This window comes from Scleropages formosus, chromosome 19 (assembly GCF_900964775.1).
Source record: "Scleropages formosus chromosome 19, fSclFor1.1, whole genome shotgun sequence".
In the NCBI taxonomy this organism is placed as follows: domain Eukaryota; kingdom Metazoa; phylum Chordata; class Actinopteri; order Osteoglossiformes; family Osteoglossidae; genus Scleropages; species Scleropages formosus.
This window is the reverse complement of record NC_041824.1, coordinates 19,568,145-19,591,304: the sequence shown is the minus strand read 5'-3', so window position 1 is coordinate 19,591,304 and position 23,160 is coordinate 19,568,145. Positions and strand designations below refer to the sequence as shown.

Below are 23,160 nucleotides of genomic sequence, written 5' to 3'. Positions count from 1 at the left end.
CTACAGAGGGCTAGACAAAGAACGTGGTCAGGAAATACAAAGGCAAAGGTCGATATCGGAAAATGTTCACTGTAACACTGCTGGAGAGGAGACAAGGGTGGCAAAACAAGGTTCCGCATCCAGGCTTCCTCGGCGTCCCTCTTTATCCTTGTTTCCATTAGGAAACAGCAGGTGTCGTCAATGTGCTGGTTGCGTGGGATGTGACAACAATCCCCCCACCAATGGGCGGCCCTGGGGGCGAGGGGCTGGATGCTCTGGATGGTCCCTGTGAAAGACAGCAATTAGATCAGGGTCTAGAACATCAGAAACGGCCATCCACGAGCGTTCCTCCAGGCTGTACCCCTCCCAATCCACCAGATACTGCAAACTGACCCCTCCGTCGGCAAGAGTCCAGTAGGGCTCGGACCTTGTAGGTTCTGTTACCATCAACAGGCAACGGAGGGGCTTGTGTGGTGTCTCCCGGCAGCTGGTGTAGGGACACTCCTACTGGTTTCAGGAGGGAGACATGGAACGTGGGGTGTACTCGGAGGTCAGGAGGTAACTGAAGGCAGTAAGTAACCGGTGTTACTCGGCGTACTATTTTGAAGGGGCCTATGTAATGAGGCCCGAGTTTCTTCGACGGTGTCTTCAGGTTAAAATCCCGGGTGGAGAGCCATACTCTTTGCCCTGGTACAAAGGAAAGGGTATGTCGGTGTCAGTCCACTTGACGTTTATATTGTTCCATACTGCGGAGCAGGTGGTTCCGGACCGTCCTCCACACGCAGGCGCTCTCACTGTGCCAAGTTTCCACGGCCGGGAGGTACCCAGAGGTAAGGCTAACCGTTACTCTGAGTCGCCTCCAAAAGGCCTTCCATACTCGGGAGGTGAACTGGGGTCCCCGATCTAAAACAATATCTTTGGGAAGTCTGTACAACTTCAAGACGTGCTCGAATAGGATCTCAGTGACCTCAAAAGCAGTGGGCAACTTCGGGAGAGGCACCAGTCTGCAGGCCTTGGAGAAGCGATCTATAACAGAGAGTATCGCTGTCTTAGCCTCGGAGGCCGACAGGTCAACTAGGAAGTCCAGGGCAACATGGGTCCAGGGTCTGGTTGGTGTAGGCAGGGGTTCCAGGAGACCTGCTGCCTTTTTGGGCAGGGTTCTAGTGTGAGCACAGGTGGCGCATGCCTAGACGAAGTCCCGGACATCATTGGACACTGAAGGCCACCAGAATCATCCCTGTAACAGAGAAAGGGTGCGCTGGATACCAGGATGCCCTGCCTCCCGGGCCTCATGTGTCCATTTCATCACTGCCGCGTGGAAGGAACTGGGCACATAAACTCATCCTGCAGGTTTCCCAGGAGGTTCAGGCTCACTAGCCTGGGGTTCTTGTAGGTCTTGGAGAAGTTGCCATTGGACCGGACCCACCACACATCCCTTGGGTAAGATCCCCTCTGCATTGGTGGGCGTCGGTTCAGGGTCGTGAATTCGGGATAAGGCATCGGCTTTCCTATTCTTGGAACCTGGTTGATAGGACACAGTGAAGTTGAATCTGGTAAAGAACAGCGCCCATCAGGCCTGGAGGGAATTTAACCTCTTAGCGGTTTCAAGGTATTCAAGGTTTCTGTGATCGGTAAATACTAAAAAGAGATGGACAGTGCCTTCCAACCAACGGCACCACTCTTCTAGCGTGAGTTTAATAGCAAGGAGTTCCCTGTTTCCAATGTCATAATTACATTCAGCTGGGGTCATCTTTCTAGAGAAGAAAGCACAGGGGTATAGTTTCGGCAGATCTCCTTGCCTCTGGGACAAGACAGCTCCCACACCTACTGAAGAGGGATCAACCTCCACCATGAATGGCAAAGAAGAGTCAGGTTATTTCAGCACTGGAACAGAGGTGAACTGGGTCTTTAGTTCTTGGAAGGCCCTCTCTGCTTCTTCTCCCCAAGGGAGTCATCGTTCCTTGCTGGAGGTTAGTGCATTAAGGGGAGCGGCCACAGTGCTGAAATTTCTAATAAACTGACGATGAAAGTTGGTGAAGCCAAAGAAGCATTGGAGCACCCTTACTGTGGTGGGCCAGGGCCAGGATGTCACCACAAAACGGCAGGTGTCGCCAATGTGCTGGCTGTGAGGGACGTGACACCTTCTGTGTCTGATAAAACTTAACATTTTAATGGTAAAATTCTAATTTGGTAAAATACCCTTCAAGAAGAAAGTGCAAGAAAGAAAAAAAAAAGACTTTTAAGATGTCATATCAGAAACAAAACAAAATGTTGTAAGAAATGTAACAGACGAAAATCATGAGATAAAAGGAAATTCCTCCTCATCAAACTGTATCAAAATATTAGCAGAAAAGCAATAATGTTTTTGGGGAAAAATGAGTGTCATGCCTCCAATCAGTGGTCAAGCAGCGACACCTGCCGTCGATTCAGGGAACACCGCATAAAAGAGATGCCCTGGAAGCACCTTGAAGAGGAATCTTGCAGATGTGCCACTGCAGTGGTTTCCACTCATCCTTTCCAGTCTTGCTCTTTTGGTATTGTTCTCTGGTCTGTTTCGCCTAAATTTCGCCCTTTGCCTTCATCCTGCAACAACGGCTGCGGATCACCTGACCCCAGACCATCCCCTGACATTTCTTGCGTTAAAGCCCCTCAATAAAGAAAACCGGAGCTCGCACTTGCATCTGTCCTCTGTTCCGGACCACAGTATGACAGAAGGTTCCGCCTCCACTATGGGTGCAGCGGAGCTCAGGCGCCTGCGTCTTGCTGTTTCGACACAAGGCGCTCAGATAGGAGCCCAGGAGGAGTCATTGAAACAGATTCAGGACATGCTCCATGGGCTGCTTGCTGCTCTCCAGGACAGTGGAATAATTAACACCACTGAAGACCCCACGGAACCAGAAGCTATTCCATGCGAGGTTCCTCACGCAACTCCCCCAGAAGCCCCTGAACTGGAAACCTGCCTGGCTACTCTGGAGAGGTTTGATGGGTTGCCTGAAAACTGCAGAGGATTTCTGATGCAGTGTGAACCAGTGTTTATTAGCTCGCCACTAATGTATCAGGCAGATGAATGAAAGTTAACGTTTGTATTGTCCCTCCTCACTGGACCGGCGCCTGGTCATCCCACACCCATATGTAGTATGCGGCATTCCAGAAAAAGCTTGAGGTGGTCTTCAATCACTCGGTCTCTGCCAAAGCTGGTATACAGGGGTGAGGAGTGGACCTTGCACCGTTTCAGTGAAACTGCAGTGGTCATGGACAATTTAGCCCATGAGCGGGCTCCATGGTGGTGGGTGGCAGTTCCCCCATCCCTTTCCCTGGATAAGGAGCCAGAGGTAGGGGTGGGGTGGGGTGCCTGATCCCCGACGAGGGAAGATGCCATTTCCAGGACCGGCTATACATGTACTATGGGGAGCCAAGACATTTTCAGTCCTCCTGCCCCATGCGTCCCTCATGCAGAACCTGACAGGAACCACAGGCCAGTCCCTCTCTCCGTTCCGGGCAGCTAACGGTACCCATTAGTTTGTCATGGTCTGGGCGGGTATTACAGGCCAGGGCATTGGTGAATTCTGAGGCCGCAGGGTGTTGTATGGATAAGGGGTTTGCACAGGAGGAGATCGAGTTCTTCATTATTTGGCTTCCCCCGACTTGCTAGTCACAACCTGGTGTTCCTGTGGAGCACTGGGGAGCTTGTAGCCTGGGGTGAGGAATGTTCCCATTCGTGTCTCCACCTGCCTTCTTGTGCCACTTCAGTGGAAGGAGTTGAGGGGGCCTCCCAGGCAGAGATTCCACCAGAGTATCAGGATCTCCAAGGTTTTCAGCAAGGCCTGCGCTGCTGAGCTGCCACCACATTGCCCATGGGATTGCACCATAGATCTTCTACCAGGGACCACTCCTCCTCGTGGTCGGATCTATCCCCTGTCCCTTCTAGAGCAGCAAGCCATGAAGAACTACATCTCGGAGGCCCTGGCAGTGGGCATCACCAGACCTTTGACAACCCCAGTGTCCGCTGGCTTCTTCTTCATAGGGAAGAAAGATGGCTGGTTGAAGCCTTGTATAGATCATGGGGGTCTGAAGGCCATCATGGTAAGATACCCTTCTCCTCTATCGCTAATCACTTCTGCCTTAGAACGGGTACATGGGACGACTATTTTTACCAAGTTGGACCTCCGGAATGCCTATGATCTTATTTGAATCAGGGAGGGTGATGAGTGTAAGACAACCTTCATCACCACACTGGGGCATTATGAGTATCTGGTAATGCCTTTTGACCTGTCCAATGCCCCCTCCATGTTCCAGGCCTTTGTAAATCATGAGCTGGGAGATCTGGTTAATGAATGCGTCCTGGTGTACCTGGACGATATTCTCGTTTTTTTTTAGGACCAAGAAGAACATGTCCAGGAAGTATAAACTGTGCTCCATTGGTTATTGCAGAACCACCTGTACGTCATGGGGGAGAAATGCTTATTCCATCAACCCTAGGTATCGTTCCTCAGGTACATCCTCAACAAGGAGGGGGTTGCCATGGACCCCTGTAAGGTACAAGCAGTGCTGGACTGGCCTTCACCCACCATGGTAAAGGCCCTTCAACGCTTTCTAGGTTTCACAAATTTTTATCGCAGGTTCATCCACGGGTACAGCAACATTGGAGCCCCGCTCACTGCTCTGACTGCAAGCAAGACCATGCACCTACTATGGACAGAAAAGGCTGGTCACGCCTTCCAGGAGCTGCAGGCCAGGTTTACCTCAGCCCCAGTGCACAGTTCATATAGAAACGTGTTTGAACATCCTCGTACTCAGTTTACTAATGTGAGTACATTGCAGCAGATCAATACTTTAACATGTCATGACTTTGTGAGAACTGTGTATTGTTAACTTCTAAGGGACAACTCTTCAGTTGCCTAGCAACAGCATAGACGAACTGCTATAGTTACATCTGAAACCTAAAACATGTTCTTATTTTATAAACCACAACCATCTAACCACCAGTGCTGTGAAAAACTAGGTCTTCAGAGAATAGCGGGAAGGTCAGCTTTAAACCAAACAACTCTTTTACAGATTTCAGAAACAGAATCTACAAAAACAGACTCACAGTTCTAAAACACTTTATTTAACACTTTATAGATTGATCATTTATTATTCACAGCATATTATATTTTATTAAATTTCGCAATGGAGATCTAAGACAGAATATAAAACCTTAAAAAATCCATTTGGTGTTATTACAAATATTTAAATAGATACAGCAGAAACAGAAATAAGTTTTGAGAGTGAAGAAACAACATGGGTAGAGGTTAACCGGATATAAAATATTTTAAAAATGTGTTAGTATGATGGGAGGGTGTGGTGGCGCAGTGGGTTGGACTACAGTCCTGCTCTCCGGTGGGTCTGGGGTTCGAGTCCCACCTGGGGTGCCTTGTGACGAAGTGGCGTCCCATCCTGGGTGTGTCCCCTCCCCCTCCGGCCTTACGCCCTGTGTTGCCGGGTTAGGCTCCGGTTCCCCGCAACCCTGTATGGGACAAGTGGTTCTAAAAGTGTGTGTGTATGTGTATATTACTATAATAAGATAATGAATGAATGCAGAGACTTTAGTGGTCAGTGGTTTCATGCCATGGACAATATCCTCAGACAGGGCAATAGGTGGGACTTAACTGAATGATAAAACACTTTTTAGAAACAGAAATGAAGAATTTAAAAAGAAACATCCCACATGTACTTACCTGCAGTTATGTAGTCTGATTCATCATGGAGTAAACCTCATTGGTTCTCATCTTTTGATCTATACAAGAAATCATAACACTGTATGATATAAACATTGTGAGACCTTTAAAGATGCAAGAAAGAAAGAAAATAAGAAAGAAACTTTATTAATCTCTTTGGGATTAATACAATGAGTCTGTTGGCAGAAAAGAGCTCCTTGGAATAGTACAACAGCACAAGCGGACCAGCCTGGTGCTGAAAGAGCTCCTGTGTTTGACCAAGGCGGCAACATAATGGTAAGTCAGTTGTTTAGTGATCATATGTGATCCACTCATCCCACAGTTAGTAGACAATCATACCGTAGTACTTCTTGAGCATCCAGAAATACAGGCAGATGTAAAAATTAGATGCAATTATAATTATAATCATTGAATGTTCTGGACATTCTGTAAGGTTTTGTGTTTGCTTATTCTGAAGTACTGCTTTTTGGGGGTGGATATCTGGAAAGATCTCTGTGAGCTAAGAAGACCCTTGAAATCTGACAGATACGTAAGGATCAGTACAATGAAAGAGTACAGGGGCTACAGACTGACCTGTGGTTTCAGTTGTGTCCTGAATATCTTGATAAATGGCAGTAGGTGGGACTAAAGTGCCTGCAGATGGAAAAAATAGTTAAGGAAAAGCCTCATAAGTAACAGAAGCACCCAATGTCAGAAGACAACAGTCACTACACCACACCTGGCCTTGTGTAGTCCGTATTCACAATGGAGTAAAACTCATTACTTTGGGCTTTCTTCCTTTGCCCTACAAGAAATCACAGCAGCCTTTGGTAAAGATACCCAGTCCTTTACAGATGCAGATCCCCTGGTTAGCAGATATTAAATTTATGGAAATTTATTCATACAAATGAAGCACTTTTTTTTTTCCTGTACTTAGTAGAGAGCTACCCACTACACTAGACAAACCCTTCTGTGCAGCGAAGCACTTTCTATCCACAGTATTTCAATTTTCTCATAAGTGCAGGGTTAGAAAATAAGTCCCTCTCTTGGTAAAATCAGGAAGATTTCTTAATCCTCCTCATTTTATTAATTTGAAAAAAAAAAATTATTTTGATTTAATTTGTTTTTGGTTCTTGTTCTACTGTAGGTTATTAGTAGGATAGGTAACCTTTTCACTTTCATGTCTTTTTTTTTTTTTTTTATTTCATGATTGTGATTATGGGCCTCAGATTTTCTGATAATCGTAGTGCAAGCCAATACATTTACATTTATTCATTTAGCGGATGCTTTTGTCCAAAGTGACGTACATCTCAGCAAAAATACAATTTATGCGTTGTGCAATACAGTATATGCCTCACTCATATGTTGTTACAATGACTTATCATTCATAAAGGATTAGAAGATTATGGACAAACCCCATCTGACTCAGGCTAACACAGGACATGCCCTCAGACAGCCACAAAGCAACCTAGCTGGAAAAAATATAATGAATGATATTTATGTAAATTTTACATATTAAAAGTATAACCCTGAAGAGAGAATACGATGACTGGAGGGATTTTGAAAGTTAAAACATTTTATATTCTTCAATAAGTTATGTTGAAGATGCTTAATGCTATGTATGAAAGAAGAGCACAAGTTATTATTATGATGGAACATACAGTTCTAGCACTCATTGTTAAAGTTTTTCAATGATCATCAGCCCATTCTTGAAAATGAATTTTCTTGGTGACGCTATTGGTTGTCATATTCTGGCAAAATTTGTGACTTTAGGGGCTGGGAATGCAGTGTCATGTCCCCCAGAGAAAATCATGGAAACGGTGAAATGTTCATATTGTAACTGTATCCACTAAACAGGGGATGAATCCCTCTGTGAACACAGGAGATCGATAAGGAATTTTAATACATGTTGAAGAATCAAACCTGATATCAGACAAACAGCAATCAGGACCATGAGGATTATAAGGATGAGGCCGCCGGACAGTCCCGCTATGAAGTATATTCCTGAAAGGTAAAGAGGCAAGAAGGTGCGTGTGATGACATACAATAGCTGTAAGTACCCCTGACTGAGTACACCTGGGTAACCTGGGTAATCCTGGCATGAGATAAACCGGACAGAATACAGTAGTTAACAGAGTACAGTAGTTAACGCAAAGGAACACACAAGTGTCCCACACCCCACATGTATGAAAACTGGTTGCAGATACCTACACGTATTAGAACTTTCTGGGCTGATATCGTATAAACTCTTTGGGATTTCATCGACATATGTAAACAAAGTAACATATCAAAATCACATCTAGGACACTTTGAAATCTTACTTAAATCTTTAAATCTCACATCTCTGATTATCTTTGCCAAACCGTACTGCAGTGAAACTGGAATCTGAATAGGGAATGTTTACATGGCAACAGCTTTTCCACTGCCGTACCTGCTTTGCTAAACTTGAAAGGGAAAAATATCATCAGAATTGTCATCAAAATACTACATCCTGGACCCAAACAGGAGTTATACCAATTTGCGGTACTGTTTGTCACCTGCTGGATATGAGCTTTTTCTGCAAAGTGTGATTTGTGAGAAAATAACCTCTGTGGAGATTATTAACACATAGACGGTAATAAGTTCACACAAAATTTGATGTATGGAGGAAATGAATCTCTCTCTTTAGTTAGATTGATGATAAAGAGGTTCCTGTGGTCTCTGATGTGTAAAACACCTTGAATTTGTTGGAAGCAAATTTCTCATCTCTCTGCAGGGCACGTAGCCCACACGTAAAATTAAAATTTTTATTTTCACTTGTTCACAAAGAGACTGTGATAATAGTAATAACAATACATTTATTAATTTAGCTGACACTTTTCACCAATGTAACATTCAGTGGTAAGCTACTTATAATTATTTACCCAGTTATAGAACTTAGGGTACTACAGCTGGTGGTGGGAGTGGGCTCAAAGGCACCAGCTGTAATCACTAAACCACTGGCTTAATAATAGTAGTAATAATAATAATAATAATAATAATAATAATATAAAATGATTCTGACTACTACTTCTAAGGGATACTTAAATTTGCAGCTGAATTTCTCATGATCTTCACTCAGTCAAAATAGCAAATGCAGCTCAGCCCTGAAAAAAGACACTTGATCAAGTAAGTATGGAAGTAAGTAGGCAAAAGAAAGAACTGAAAACATTAAGAAAAAAAAAATAATAATAAAACATTCTCTTACTTATATTGTTTAGCACAACACCATTGCTCATATGAGAGTAAAACGGCTTCTCAGTTCTGTTCCCTCTACACCTGCATTCCCTGTGATAGGATCCATTCCCAGATGTCACACTGAACGTCTCTCCATTGTGTTCTAGTGGGATCTGAATTCCATCTGTGTACCATGTGTAGTTCCACAGAGAAAAGTTTCCCTGGATCTCACACCTCAGTGTCAGACTGTCTGTGGTCAATATCTGTGTCCATCCAGTGTCCAGAGACAGGACAGCATATGGACGAACTGCAGGATAAATCTATTATTAATATTAATACAACATGGAAGAATTATGAAGATTGCAAAATACGGACATGAAAATATATATATAACTTAGCAATAAGAATGAAATCTCTTACCTTGAATATTGACTTTATGAGAATCACTGTAGTGAGAGTAAAACTCCCCTCTATGAGCTCGACACCAGTACTGTCCACTGTGGGACGGAGCAGCAGAGCTGATGGTGTAACTGGACCCATCAGTCCTGTCACTGTCAGTGTTGGACAGAACTGCTCCCTGTGTGTCTTTGTACCACAGATACTTCCAGCCAGTTGAATCTCCATCTACTGTACAGGTCAGTGTGAGTCTCTCTCCTGTATAAATGTCTTCACTGGGGGTCTCCATGGATATTAGAAGCTTTGGGGGAGTTTCTTCATAAACAGAAGAAGGAAAGACATTCATGGTATTATTTCAGCACAGCAAAAACATTGCAGAACATCTTAACATAAATACAAAATATGAAAGCAATACAGTACCATATACAGTGAGGTTAAGAGAGTGACTGTGTGGGGAGGTCACTGCTCTCTCTGGAAGTTCTCCTCTACACTGATACTGTCCAGAGTGTGACCGAGCAGCAGACAGGATTGTGTAAGTGTCTCCATCTCCACTGATGGGAATCTCCTGTCCATCTCTGTACCATTTATACACCCAGCGAGTAGAACTCCCCTGAACATCACAACTCAGAGTGACTGTTTCAGTGGGGAACATGTTTGTCCATCCAGACTGTAGACTCAGGACGGGTTGTGGGACACCTGGAAAAGTAAAGATAGCAGTCACAATACAACACACAGGACTTTCTGATTTTAAGATTAAACCCTTAGTAGGGAGATTATTCATCAGATCCTCACCTTGAATATTTACTTTATGAGAATCACTGTAGTGAGAGTAAAAACCCCCTCTGTGAGCTCGACACCAGTACTGTCCACTGTGGGACGGAGCAGCAGAGCTGATGGTGTAACTGGACCCATCAGTCCTGTCACTGTCAGTGTTGGACAGCTCTGTTCTCCGTGCGTCTTTGTACCACAGATACTTCCAGCCAGTAGAACTTCCCTTCAGTGTGCACCTCAAGGTGAGAGTATCTCCAGTGGAAATCTTTCCACAGCAGGATTCCATTGTAATTTGTATTTCTGGTTCAGTTCCTTTGAAAACAATATGTTGAAAAGAAGCTTACTTGTATTTTCTATTTAATCAACTTTCATGAAGACAGTCACTGAGATGAACATTCCATCCATCCATCCATCCATCCATCCATCCATCCATCCATCCATCCATCCATCCATCCATCCATCCATCACCTGTTGTCCAGTACACGATTGTGATGATCTGGAGACAGGGTACTGTGCACATTGGAAGAGGCTTCCAGTCCAGAGTCAACTTTTCACCTTAAATATGTTGTTGGACTGGGATTTGCGAAGTACCAGGGTATTCTAACATTCCCCTGTTCCACCCATGTTGACTCTAATCCAATATAATGAAGAAATCTTAGCATACAGTATTGGTAGCACAGTGGAGGAGCAGGGAGCGCTGCCACCTCATGGTGCTCAGGCTGTTCAGATTTACTGTGAAAACCAGGCCAGTTTGTGTGAGTTTTCATCACACAGTCCAAAGACACGTGTTTCAGCTTAACTGGTGACTGTACATGGCCAACAGTGTGTAACCCATCCAGGGTGTATCCTGTGTCACCAGGATAAGGGTTAGACCACCACAACCTTGAGCTGGACAAGTGGTCAAGGACAGTAATAGAGTGGACGTATACAGTACCATATACAGTGAGTAGAAGAGAGTTACTGTGTGGGGAGGTCACTGCTCTCTCTGGAAGTTCTCCTCTACACTGATACTGTCCAGAGTGTGACCGAGCAGCAGACGGGATTGTGTAAGTGTCTCCATCTCCACTGATGGGAATCTCCTGTCCATCTCTGTACCATTTATACACCCAGCGAGTAGAACTCTCCTGAAAATCACACCTCAGAGTGACTGTTTCAGTGGGGAACATGTTTGTCCATCCAGACTGTAGACTCAGGACGGGTTGTGGGACACCTGGAAAAGTAAAGAGAGCAGTCACAGTCCAACACACAGGACTTTCTGATTTTAAAATCAAAACATTTTAGGCAGATTATTCTTCAGATCCTCACCTTGAATATTTACTTCATGAGAATCACTGTAGTGAGAGTAAAACCCCCCTCTGTGAGCTCGACACCAGTACTGTCCACTGTGGGATGGAGCAGCAGAGTTGATGGTGTAACTGGACCCATCAGTCCTGTCACTGTCAGTGTTGGACAGAACTACTCCCTGTGTGTCTTTGTACCACAGATACTTCCAGCCAGTTGAATCTCCATCTACTGTACAGGTCAGTGTGAGTCTGTCCCCTGTGTAGACCTCTCCAGTGGGTAACACATTTTTCATTTCTGCCTTTGGCTTTTCACCTGTTAACAAAATAAATTTACGTAAAGGATGTTATAATATGATGTAACTAACACACACACACACATTTTCTGAACCGCCTGTCCTATACGGGGTCATGGGGAACCGGAGTCCAACCCGGCAGCACAGGGCGGAGGGCTGGAGGGGGAGGGGACACACCCAGGACAGGACGCCAGTCCGCCGCAAGGAACCCCAAGCGGGACTTGAACCCCAGATCCAACGGAGAGCAGGACCAGGTCCAACCGACTGCACCACCGCACCCCCCGTTTAATGTAATATAATATAATATAATATAATATACTTGACTGAGAGTGTGTTATTTCAGTCTTTTCTATGATAATAAATATTTAAAAACACTTTAAGGTTCATCAAAATTAAGGATGGTATATGGTATTTGACACAAATATTTAATTTGGTTTGACAATGAAACATATTTTCAAATAAACAATTCCTTTACTTACCTGACACCTTTAACACAACAGATCCAGGTAAAGACTGTATTACTCTCTCTTTCCCTCTTTCTCCCTGACACAGATATTCTCCACTGTGTGACTCTGTCACAGGCTGGATGGTGTGAGTTTGTTGCTCTTCTTTGCTCTTGGGAGTCAGACTCTCTAGAGCTCCTTGTTTATTCTTCATTGCCCAGGAATATCTCCACTTTCCTGATGTTCTCCTGATGTCACATGTGAGGATCACAGTTTCTCCAGTGAACCACAAAGGGCCTGGGGGGGTCTGGATCACTGCAGCCTGAGGACGATCACCTGGAAAATGTAAGAAAACTCAACTTCATCATGAAAATGAGCAATTTATTGGCAAATTCACAGTTAGTTAATTAATTAAAATGACCTACTAGACACAGTGAGGTTGTGGAAGTTACTGAGTAAAACTTCATTTCCTCTCCTCCCAGTACACTGATACTGTCCTTGGTCTGTTTCTCTCACTGGACTCAGTACGTATCGGTATCCTCCTTTGCCACTGTATCCCTGAAGTTGGGAGGTTTCTCCATTTCTCACTCTGCTCCAGAGAAACATCCAGCCCTCAGATCCAGTGACCTGACAGGTGAGAGTAACATTGTCTCCTGGGAACGCATCTGACCATGGAGGGTCTGCAGTCAGCACAACCTGAGCACTGCAGTCTGGGGCAGAAAGAAAAGCTTAGCTGTTTACTTGATTTAAACAATGAAAAAGGCATTTTTCAAAATCTAAGATCTGGAGAATTACCTCTCTGGAAAGTGTTCAGCAGAGCCATGATGTCTATGAAAGAACAGAACAGTGACACTGTGAGAAGTAATTTGTTCTTCGCTGTTTATTTTTCGGTAAGGCACCAGCTTAGTAAGAAATCACAAACTTCTTCATCTCGTCTGTATTTCATAAATACATACATATTATAGAAATTCTTAAAGATTCCCCACCACTTTAACAATTCTTTCCTTTCGAGCACATATTCAGAGTGCACTGTATGTGTTCATATTATGTACGGCCAACGTTGCTGATCTTGTATAAATTTACTCAGAAGATGTACAGATGGTGAAACAGAATGATTGTACAGTGAACAGAATCGCCCATTTAATCTTTGTCACACTTGTCTATTTTTTGAAGAAGTGAACACGCACTGAATGTGGGAGAAAAGAGTGGAACACATGTGACTCTTGTAACTTAGTTTGTACATGATATAAAACAGTTATCTTCACTTCAATGGGTCTGATACATTTGTGGTTGTTCAACAGAAACATATTGATCTAAATTACATCAATAAGATTACACACACACACACACACACACACACACACACACACACACACACACACACTTTCAGAACCACTTGTCCGATACGGGGTCACGGGGAACCGGAGCCTACCCAGTAACACAGGGCGCCAGGCCGGAGGGGGAGGGGACACACCCAGGACGGGACGCCAGTCCATCGCAAGGCACCCCAAGCGGGACTCGAACCCCAGACCCACCGTAGAGCAGGACTGCGGGCCAACCCACTGTGCCACCGCACCCCCTCTCAATAAGATTAAGTTGTCATAAAGAGCTGCATAAATATTTAGAAATATATTTGAAATCTGTTATGGAAAAACAATCAGTTTTTCAGTTTCAAAATGTTTTAAGCACAGTTAGTTGCAAAGCTTTATACTCTGTTAATCATATAATATATCACGTTGTTGCTACAGACTACTCAGGCTTTGTTGAAATTAGGAAAAGGATGGGTCGACAAAGCAAAAGAAACAAGTCTGTCAGTGAGGACACCTGGAGCACACTGAGGAGATCCTGTATCATCTACACTTTAAATATGACATCCTGTCAGCTGCTTTCATGACTGACCAATAACTGTATGACTTCTTACATGTTTAGACCATCAAGCACAGACACACACTGTCTGAAACACTTGTCCCAAACAGGGAACCAGAGCCTAACCCAACAACACAGGGCATAAGGCTGGAGGGGGAGGGGACACCAGTGTGTCATAAGGCACTCCACACAGGACTCAAATCCCAGACTCATCATAGAGCAGGACCCAGTCCAACCCATTGCGCCACTGCACCCCAGATTATCAAGCAATGAATAATAAATCAAACTTAAATCAACAGAATTGTTCTAAAACGCATTCTACAATTAAACATTGCTGTGAGCATTTTCCACAAGATGAGGTAAAAGCTTTCCTCTGCCTGGGCTCTCTATGAAATATTCAGGTTTTCGATACATCATTGAATGATAATTTACATTTATTTATTAGTTTAGCAGACACTTTTCTCCAAAGACACATACAATTCAGAGAAAACTCCAACAAACAGAGAGAAATAGATGCAGACACAGGACAAGAGAGGTGCAGTAGTCCAGTTGAATTTCCTAGGTTGGACTCTGCTAAGTACCTTTAAACATAGTATTTAACTCTGGATGATTTAGCCGAATTGCTAATTGAAAGTTATCAAATATAAAACTATATATGATCTTACATATGATTTTGTAACATAAATGTCTACTCACAAGTCCATAAACATATTCCACAGGAATTCATCATGTTATGTAAATCAGCTGTCTAGCTGTTCAGCCTCTTGTTCAAGTTTGTTCAAAAGATGCTGTCTGAGTGTATATACTTTTCCGCAAGTGAGAGAAATGACATGATTGGACTTTACCAGGTCATGTGCTCTTTAGAGAAACATGTTCACTGCTGAGTACCACAGGTCAGAGAACAGCAGAAACCACGGACAACACTGAGCTTATTTTGCAAATGGCACGAAATAAACAATCTGACCTCAAGAGAAAACTATGTTTTAAGTATAGAGAGACATAACAAAATCTTATAAAAAATGTTGAAACATTTTTTACTGATGCCTGTTGTGCATAAAAATAAATTTACCAGTAAGTTCTATGGTTTCACCACCCTTTGCATGTTTAACGCATGTCGACCTGAATTTACATTCATTGATTTAGCAGACGCTTTTCTCCAGTGTGACTTCCAGTGAACTCTAGGCAGTGCTATGAGTCCACACCACTTATTCTCCAAGGTGACTTACACGGTTAGATACACTACTTACAATGGGTCACTCATCCATACATCATTGAAATACACTCTCTTTGTCACTCAGTATCGGTGAACCAGAACAGCATGTCTCTGGACTGTTGGAGGAAACTGGAGCACCCGGAGGAAACCCACACAGACACGGGGAGAACATGCAAACTCCACACAGACTGAGTGCGGACCGAACCCATGTCCTCTCACACCACCCAGGCGCTGTGAGACAGCAGTACCACTCGCTGTTCCCCATGAACTTGATTTGTTCACCTTACTGAAGAAGAAAAACAAGGTTTCTGTACAATATAGTGTATAAAATATTTCTTTTCAATACCTTGCAAATTTAGTGGGAAGTTCAACCCACATTGTCTTCAGTGACTGAGGCATTTCATTCTACAGTTAAAAATGTCAGCTGATATACATGTAACACTGAGAACTGCTGAAATACCATGAGTTAAAAAGTACAGCAGTAATTATTCATAATTTATTAATAATAAATGCAATGTCTGTTGAATAGTTGTTTATTTTTGCTTTTTGTTTGAGGGAATTTTCTTTCAAGAAAATGTATTCCCTGTCCATTTCATTTCAACCACTTTTTTCATAAGGATAGATGATTTGTCAGTTTACCTAAGTGATCCACACACACTGTCTGAAACCACTTGTCCCGAGTGGGGTCTCAGCAAACCAGAGCCTAACCCAGTAACACAGATTGCAAGACCGAAGGGGGAGGGGACACACCCCACAGAGGATGCCAGTCTGTTGCAAAGCACCCGAAACAGGACTTGAACCCAAGTAAGTTATCCTGTGAACATTGCTCGCTGTTAGCTTCCAAGTTTCGCATGCGTAGATTGCGGTTGGGACGACAATGGAGGCTTATAGTCGTAACTTAATATTGAGGGAGATTGAAACTGACGTCCAGATGTGCTGGAGGCGATGGAGCATGGCCGAAGCTTTCCTGATCCGGCACTGGACACCGGTCTTAGCGTCACTATCGTGACAAACAATGCTCCCCAGGTAGGTGAATTTCTCCACTGTCTCCAGTCGTGTTGCGTCAACGGTGATGTTGGCTGGCACGCCTACAGGTCCGGTCTTCGTGATCTTGGATTTTTCTGAGCTGATACGCAGGCCGATCTTACTGGCTTCGTGGCTGAGTCTCTCGGTTGTGTTTTGGAGCTGGGTTTCGTCTTCGGCGAGCAGGGCCACATTGTCGGCAAAATCTAGATCTGTCAAGCGATCTTGATCCATCCAAGGGATGCCTGCTTCAACGTACGCAATTGCCTTTCTCATGATGAAGTCAAGGGCAACGAGAAAGAGGATCGGTGAAAGGATGCAGCCCTGGCAGATGCCGGTAGTGATCTCGAAAAAAGCTGTGTGCCCTGCGTCGGTCCTTACGCAGCATGAGGAGTTAAGATACAGCTCCTTAAAGACGGTGATGAAGGCTTCTGGGACGCCATAGACCCGGAGGATCGCCCACAATGAGTCTCGGTGGATACTGTCGAATGCCTTTTTGAAGTCTATAAAGTTGATATAAATTGCATGGCCATATTCAACACATTTCTCGATGATATTTCATAGGGTGAAGATCTGCTCGCAGCAGGAGCGGTCATTACAGAAACCCGCCTGCTCTTCTCGCAGCCGTTTGTCGATAGTGCGGTGCAGATGACGTAAAAGAACAGCGCAGAAAGCCTTCCCTGGAACCCTGATGCCTCGCTAATTTGCACAGTCGGTGACATTGCCTTTCTTGGGGAGCCGAACGATGACGCCTTTTCTCCAATCCTCGGGGACTTTCCCCTGGTGCCAGCAGATGTGTCCATCTTCGTCTCTTTGATCGAAATGTTGCGCATGTTGACATCTAGGTCGTTATGCACCTCTTCTACGGTGAAATCTTACATGGCAGGTGGCTCAGACTGGTTGAGGATGTCTCGAAAATGTTCCATCCACCTTCCGTCCTGTTCAGCTTTGGTCAGGAGAAGTTTTTCATGTTTATCTTTAATTGAGATGTTGGAATAGCTCCACGATATTGTAAGCTCGCTAACGATTTGGTAAAACGTTCTGGAGTTGCTGCGATCCTCCGCGTCCTGGGCTTCTGCCCCATTTCGTAGGAGCCAGTCTTTCTTGTCTCGATGACATGATCGTTTGACTCGACGGTCGAGGTCAGCATATAGTGTAGTCGTGAGTGCTCGTTCATTCCCAGCATCAGCCTGATCCCTACGCTGTTTTGTTCTTCATCTTTCATTGATCAGTTGCCATGTCCTGTCTTGGATCCATCGTTCTTTAATCTTTCCCTGTCGGCGCCCAATCTTCTCGTCTGCACAACTCCGGATGATGGGTTTCATCATCGTCCAACTGTCTTCGATGTCAGCTATATCAGCAAGGGTCTCGAACCGATTTTGGGGGTCAAGGGCAAACCCTGTGGTGGTATCTTGGTCTTTAAGGTTTTCTAAGGCATACGGAAGCTTGACCACGACTTGCCTTTAACGTTTGAGTTTGAGCTTGAGATTTGCCCGGACTAGATAACGATCAGAGCCAACATCCACCGCCCTGTAGACCTGCGCATCGTGAGAGATGTCCGCCATCGTCGACTGATACAGATGTGATTGATCTCATTAAAGGTGACACTGTCTGGCGCACGCTACGTCTTCTTGTGAATAAGACAATGTGGAAAGAAAGTGCTTATGGTCGCAGAACGAGATCAGCCGCTCACCATTGTCACTCAGATGTTCCGATGATACAAAAGGACCAATGGTAGGCTCAAATCCGTTTTGATCACCACCCAGCTGTGTGTTGAAATCACCAAGGACGATCTTCAAGTCATGAGGAGGTATTTCGTCGAGAGTATCTTGTAGTTGGCCGCAAAACTCGTCCTTGTCAGCGTCATCGGTGCTGTCAGTCGGTGCATAGATTTGAACGATCATAATTCGGATGTTCTTGGTCCGGAGGCATGCAGTGATTACCCTGTCACTCACAGGTTTCCATCCGATGAGGGATTCAGCCACTCGTTTGCTTAGAATGATACAGACACCTCGTTCATGGCATTCTGTAGGACCGGAGAACAGGATGATCTTTCCGTCACTGACCAATTGTCCACTGCCGATCCACCATACCTCGCTAATTCCCAGTGCATCGACACGGTAATTGTCGAATTCCAGAAGGAGTTGGGCAAGCCGGCCGGCTTGGTAAAGTGAGCGAACGTTCCAGGTGCCAAGTCTAGTAATTGTTTTTGCCGAGAAAATCGCATCCTTCTTCAGGCGTTGGACCCCATAGCTGGTTTGCTCCGATGCCGTCATCTGGCAAGGACCCGATTTGCTCGCAGGAATAGTAGCTGAGGAGATATTCGTCATTTCTTCAGCAGTATGGGTTTTATGGGGACGGGTCGCTAGCCCGACACCCAACCCTCCTCCTTTCTCATCCGGGCTTGGGACCGGCAACGGCGGGGCGTGTGTACTACGCAATATTAACATCAACATAAATGCAGGTTGAAAACAACCTGCAATATGATGATAAAACATCTGCCAGTAGTTTATGAAGCTGAAGAAGTTTCTCAGTAGGTTACCTTGTATGTTGCTAATAAATTTCAGTACAAAGTAAACTTTCCCATGTCACTGTAATTATGTAAGGTTCAGTAAAAAAAAAAATACAGTCATACCTTGACTGAGTAAATCATAAGTATTGCTTGATTTGTTTGTTTCTGCTGTTTGCATATGAAATTTGATCTGTAATAGCATGAAGTAAGTTTATCTTAAGTATATACTTATTAATGTCACGTCCCTGAGAACAAGTGGAGCGGTAACACCTGTGGCTAATTTATGAAACCCGGGATAAAAGGAGCTCTGTTTCCACACCACGAAGCGGATTCTTGCATTCGCCCCTGTGGTCTTACAGTTTCAGTGTCTTCATCTCGGTCTTCGTGTCCTGCTTAATTCTCGTGTTCCTGGTTTTTGACCCTCACCTGTTTTCTCAGACTACTGAGTTTTGGCTTGTCTGAATTTTGGCTTGCCTGAAACGTCTACACCTGAAAGACCTTCATCTGTCCCTGACCTTGATTGTGTCCTGCCCTTCGAACCCGGCAGAAAGAATAAAACCAACCCGCAACTGGGTCCACTATTCACCTGTCTCCGGCCCATCTCTATGACAGAAGAATCTGCCCAGCAGAGTTGGAGCATCTGCAAGATGTGGTGTCCGTGCAGGGAGCCCTGCTCGGCTTCCACGATCAGATCCTGCGACGGATCCTGGAGATGCTCCAAAACCTGGTGTGTAAGTCAAAGGTCCGCAACCCCGCCATGGCACACGAATCGGTCCCCGTGAGCACACCGGCAGCCATTTCCACTGCGCCACCCACATCATCGGTAGTTGCCCCGTGTCTGCCAGCGATGGGTCCCCGGCTGGTCACGCCTTAAAGGTATGGCGGCTCACCTGAGAAATGCCAGGGATATATTATGCAGTGTGAGCTGGTGTTTGCTAGCCAACCACATGATTATAGCTCAGATGCCAGTAAAATAGCCTACTTGATTCCTCTGCTAACCGGACCCGCGCTGGACTGGCCTACAATGGTCTGGCACAAGCGCGAGCCCACCACCTATGAGCGCTTTCTTAAGCAATTTCAGGTGGTATTCTACCACCCACTGCCAGCGCGCTCGGCCAGCGACCGCCTGATGGTGATCCAGTAGGGAATCCAGACAGTGGCAGAGAAGAGCGGCTGGAACCAGGCTACCCTCTTTGCCTCCTTCTACCGTGGGCTGCACCCCCGGATCCAAGCAAAATTGACGTACCAAGGGAAGGACTGGACACTGGATCATTTTATAGAAAATGCTATTATGGTGGGTACTCTCACATGGGAACATCTGCCCCATCCCTGGCTACCCCCACAGGAGGCATCAACATCCCCTGAGGCTCCGGAACTGAGGCAGCTAGGAGGAGAGGTGAGTGCTGCTCTCCGCACACAGCTCATGGTACCCCTAGAGGCATTCTTCAGCTGCTTTATGGACATGTCCTTCGCTGAGCACCACAACATCCCGGTACGTCCTTGTGTAACCACATGCCGGATAAGTGCCCTGGACGGCCAGCCACTGGGTACGGGAGTGGCGGATAAACAGACCGCACTATTACAAGTCCAGGTCGGGCATGCCACACTGAGGACCTAAAGTTGTATCTTATCCGGTTTCCGGAGACCCCTGTGATATTGGGATTCGCATGGTTGGAGAAGCACGACCCGGTCTTCATCTGGAGCTGGGGGAAGTTAGTGGCATGGGGTGTCACAGTGTGCCACCTCTTGCCTGACGCTAGCCTGTCAAGCCACCACAATAGAGAGCCCAGAGACAGCCAAGACATTTGTCGTGCCCAGGGAGTACTGGGACTTAGCTGAGGTGTTCAGTAGAAATAAGGCAGCTACCTTGTCCCCACACAGACTATGGGACTGTGCCATCGATCTGCTGCCGGGAGTGACTCCCCTTAGATGTAGGATTTACCCCTTGTCCCTGCCTAAGCATCATTAGACCATTCACCTCTCCAGCAGCCACTGAATTCTTTTTATTACAAAAAAGGATGGAGGACTCTGGCCTTGCATTGACTGTCAAGGGCTGAATGTGGTTATGGTAAAATACCCACATCTCTTGCCGCTCATCACCACAGCACTGCAGCAGGTCCACGGAGCTCGAATATTTACAAAGCTGGACCTGCGCAGTGCGTACAATCTCATTTGGTTCCAGGAGGGTGATGAGTGGAAGACCGCGTTTAGTACCTTCTTGGGCCACTACGAGTACCTGGTCATGCTGTTCAGCCTAGCCAATGTGTCATCGTATTCCAGGCTTTTTGTCAACCATGTGTTGGGGGACCTGGTAAACGAGGGAGTGCTCGTCTACCTTGATGACATCCTCGTCTACTCCCAGACGATGGACCAGCATCTCTGCTTGGTGAGACAGGTTCTACGGAGGCTGCTGGAAAATTGGCTGTACGTTAAGGGAGAGAAATGTGTTTTCCATCAGAACCAGCTCTCCTTCCTCAGGTTTGTGCTGAAGGCTGACAGCGTGGCCATGGATGCGAACAAGATGCAAGCGGTACTGGACTGGCCCCAGTCTACGATGGTCAAGGCCCTGCAGCATTTTTTGGGTTTTGCCAGCTTCTATGGTAGGTTCATTCGGGGCTTCAGCTCGGTGGCGGCCCTGCTGATGTCACTGCTGCGAGGAAGAAGGACAAAGCTGGCATGGACCGGGGAGGCCCAGACCGCCTTTCAGAGGCTCAAAGAGCGGTTTGCAACGGCCCTGATCCTGCAGCACCCAGATCCCTCACCCCCTTTCCTGGTGGAGGTGGACACCTCAGAGGTAGGGGTTGGCGCTGACTTCTCCCAAAGACAAAGTAATCCCCAAAGCTTCACCCCTGTGCATTTTTCTCAAGGAAGCTGATTCCAGCTGAATGCAATTATAATATTGGGGACCGAGAACTGTTAGCCATTAAATTACCATTAGAAGAATGGCGACACTGGCTAGAGGGCGCTACCCATCCATTCCTTGTGCTGACAGATCACAGAAACCTTGAATATCTGCAAAAGACACGGTGACTGAACCCCCGGAAGGCATGATGGGCCTTGTTTTTCACACGCTTTGGTTTATGGTGACTTACAGGCCAGGGTTCAAGAACGTTAAGACAGACACTGTGTCCTGCGTGCATTTTGAAAGGGTGTTGCTCACGTCCATTTCACCAGAACATTGCGTGGTGGCTCTGGTAAGGTGGCAGTTCCAGCAAGAGCTGCAGAAGGCCCAGGAACAGGACCCCGGACCTGCGGAAAGGCCGGAAAATAAACAATACGTAACAGTCCGACTCCGACCTTCCCCCTTGCAGTGGGCCCACGACTCCCCTGCGGCTGGACACCCAAGCCACTGGAGAACCCTTTCCCTCCTCCAAGACCGGTACTGGTGGCCATCCATGAGGGAGCATGTGCAGGAGTACATACAGGCCTGTGAGATGTGTGCCCAAGCCCGGACCCGTCCTCAGAAGCCTCCAGGTCTGCTAGAGCCTCTACCTGTCCCAGCTCGGTCCTGGTTGCATGTGTCCATAGATTTCCTGGTAGCCCTATCACCATCCCAAGATAACACCATCATTCTCACAGTCCTCGACCAGTTCTCGAAGTCCTGTCACTTGATACCCTTGCCCCAACTCCTATCAACCTCAGAAACCACAGAAGCCCTGTTTCATCAGGTCTTTCGACTGTATGGCCTTCTGGAGGACATTGTCTCCAACTAAGGTCCACAGTTCACCTCTCAGATCTGGAATGCCTTCTCGCTGAAGCTGGGGGTTGCGGTAAGCCTAACATTATCATCCGCAGGCTAGTGGACAGGTTGAGAGACTCCACCAGGACCTAGGATAGTTCTTGAGGTCTTATTGTAGCCAGAGGCAGCAGCAATGGGCCCGATGTCTGCCCTGGGCTGAGTATGCCCACAACTCCCTGCACCATTCCTCCACCGGAATTACACCTTTGCAGTGTATTTTAGGGTACCAGCCTCCCTCTTCCCCTGGCATCCGGAGTGCACAGAGATCCCAGCCGTCGTCGCCTGGTATCAGAATAGTGAGGAAACCTGGAGAACGGTCACCGCCCGGCTATGCTGCAGCGTACAACAGTATAAACACCAGGCAGATCGCCACCAGCGGCCCGTCTCCTTTCGTCCTGGCCAGTGGGTATGGTTGACCACCAGGGACCTGAAAATGCATCTCCTGTCCCGAAAACTCAGCCCCCGCTTTATAGGCCTATATCAGATCATCCGCCAGGTTAATCTGGTCACTTACCACTTGCGTCTGCCCCCGTCTCTCCGGGTCCACCCCTCCTTCCATGTCTCCCTCCTAAAACTGTATCGAGTATCGCACCTCCAGGTCCCGCAGGCTGGTGTATCAAACCCTGGCGTATCAAGTCAAAGAACTCCTGGAATCCTGAAGATGTTGCAGCCAGCTGCAGTTTGTGGTCGACTGGGAGGGGTATGGCCCGGAGGAACGTGGTTGGGTGCCAGCAAGAAGCATCTTGGATCC

The 23,160-nt window shown here is 46.1% G+C and overlaps 1 protein-coding gene and 1 pseudogene across 1 annotated transcript; both read right to left on the bottom strand.

Annotated features, from left to right (window-relative positions):
* Positions 1 to 8,966: 8,966 nt before the first annotated feature.
* LOC114909184 (Fc receptor-like protein 5) lies at positions 8,967 to 12,878 on the bottom strand. The gene is made up of 10 exons (XM_029246485.1): positions 12,852 to 12,878; positions 12,482 to 12,766; positions 12,093 to 12,392; positions 11,343 to 11,633; positions 10,972 to 11,247; positions 10,059 to 10,349; positions 9,687 to 9,962; positions 9,291 to 9,581; positions 9,011 to 9,177; positions 8,967 to 8,972 (listed from the first exon to the last, which is right to left on the bottom strand). The coding sequence occupies exons 2-10, from the start codon at positions 12,660 to 12,662 to the stop codon at positions 8,967 to 8,969; spliced, it is 2,079 nt and encodes a 692-aa protein (XP_029102318.1). The 5' UTR covers positions 12,663 to 12,766; positions 12,852 to 12,878.
* A 4,155-nt stretch (positions 12,879 to 17,033) lies between these two features.
* Positions 17,034 to 18,488, bottom strand: LOC114909183 (craniofacial development protein 2-like; annotated as a pseudogene).
* Positions 18,489 to 23,160: the final 4,672 nt, after the last annotated feature.

Coding starts and splice junctions, on each gene's coding strand:
- LOC114909184 (XM_029246485.1), bottom strand. CDS start 12,662: ATGTTTCTCTGGAGCAGAGTGAGAAATGGAGAAACCTCCCAACTTCAG. Junction 12,393..12,481: donor CCACAACCTCACTGTGTCTA/GTAGGTCATTTT, acceptor TACATTTTCCAG/GTGATCGTCCTCAGGCTGCA. Junction 10,350..10,971: donor TCTTCTACTCACTGTATATG/GTACTGTATACG, acceptor TTGTTTTCAAAG/GAACTGAACCAGAAATACAA.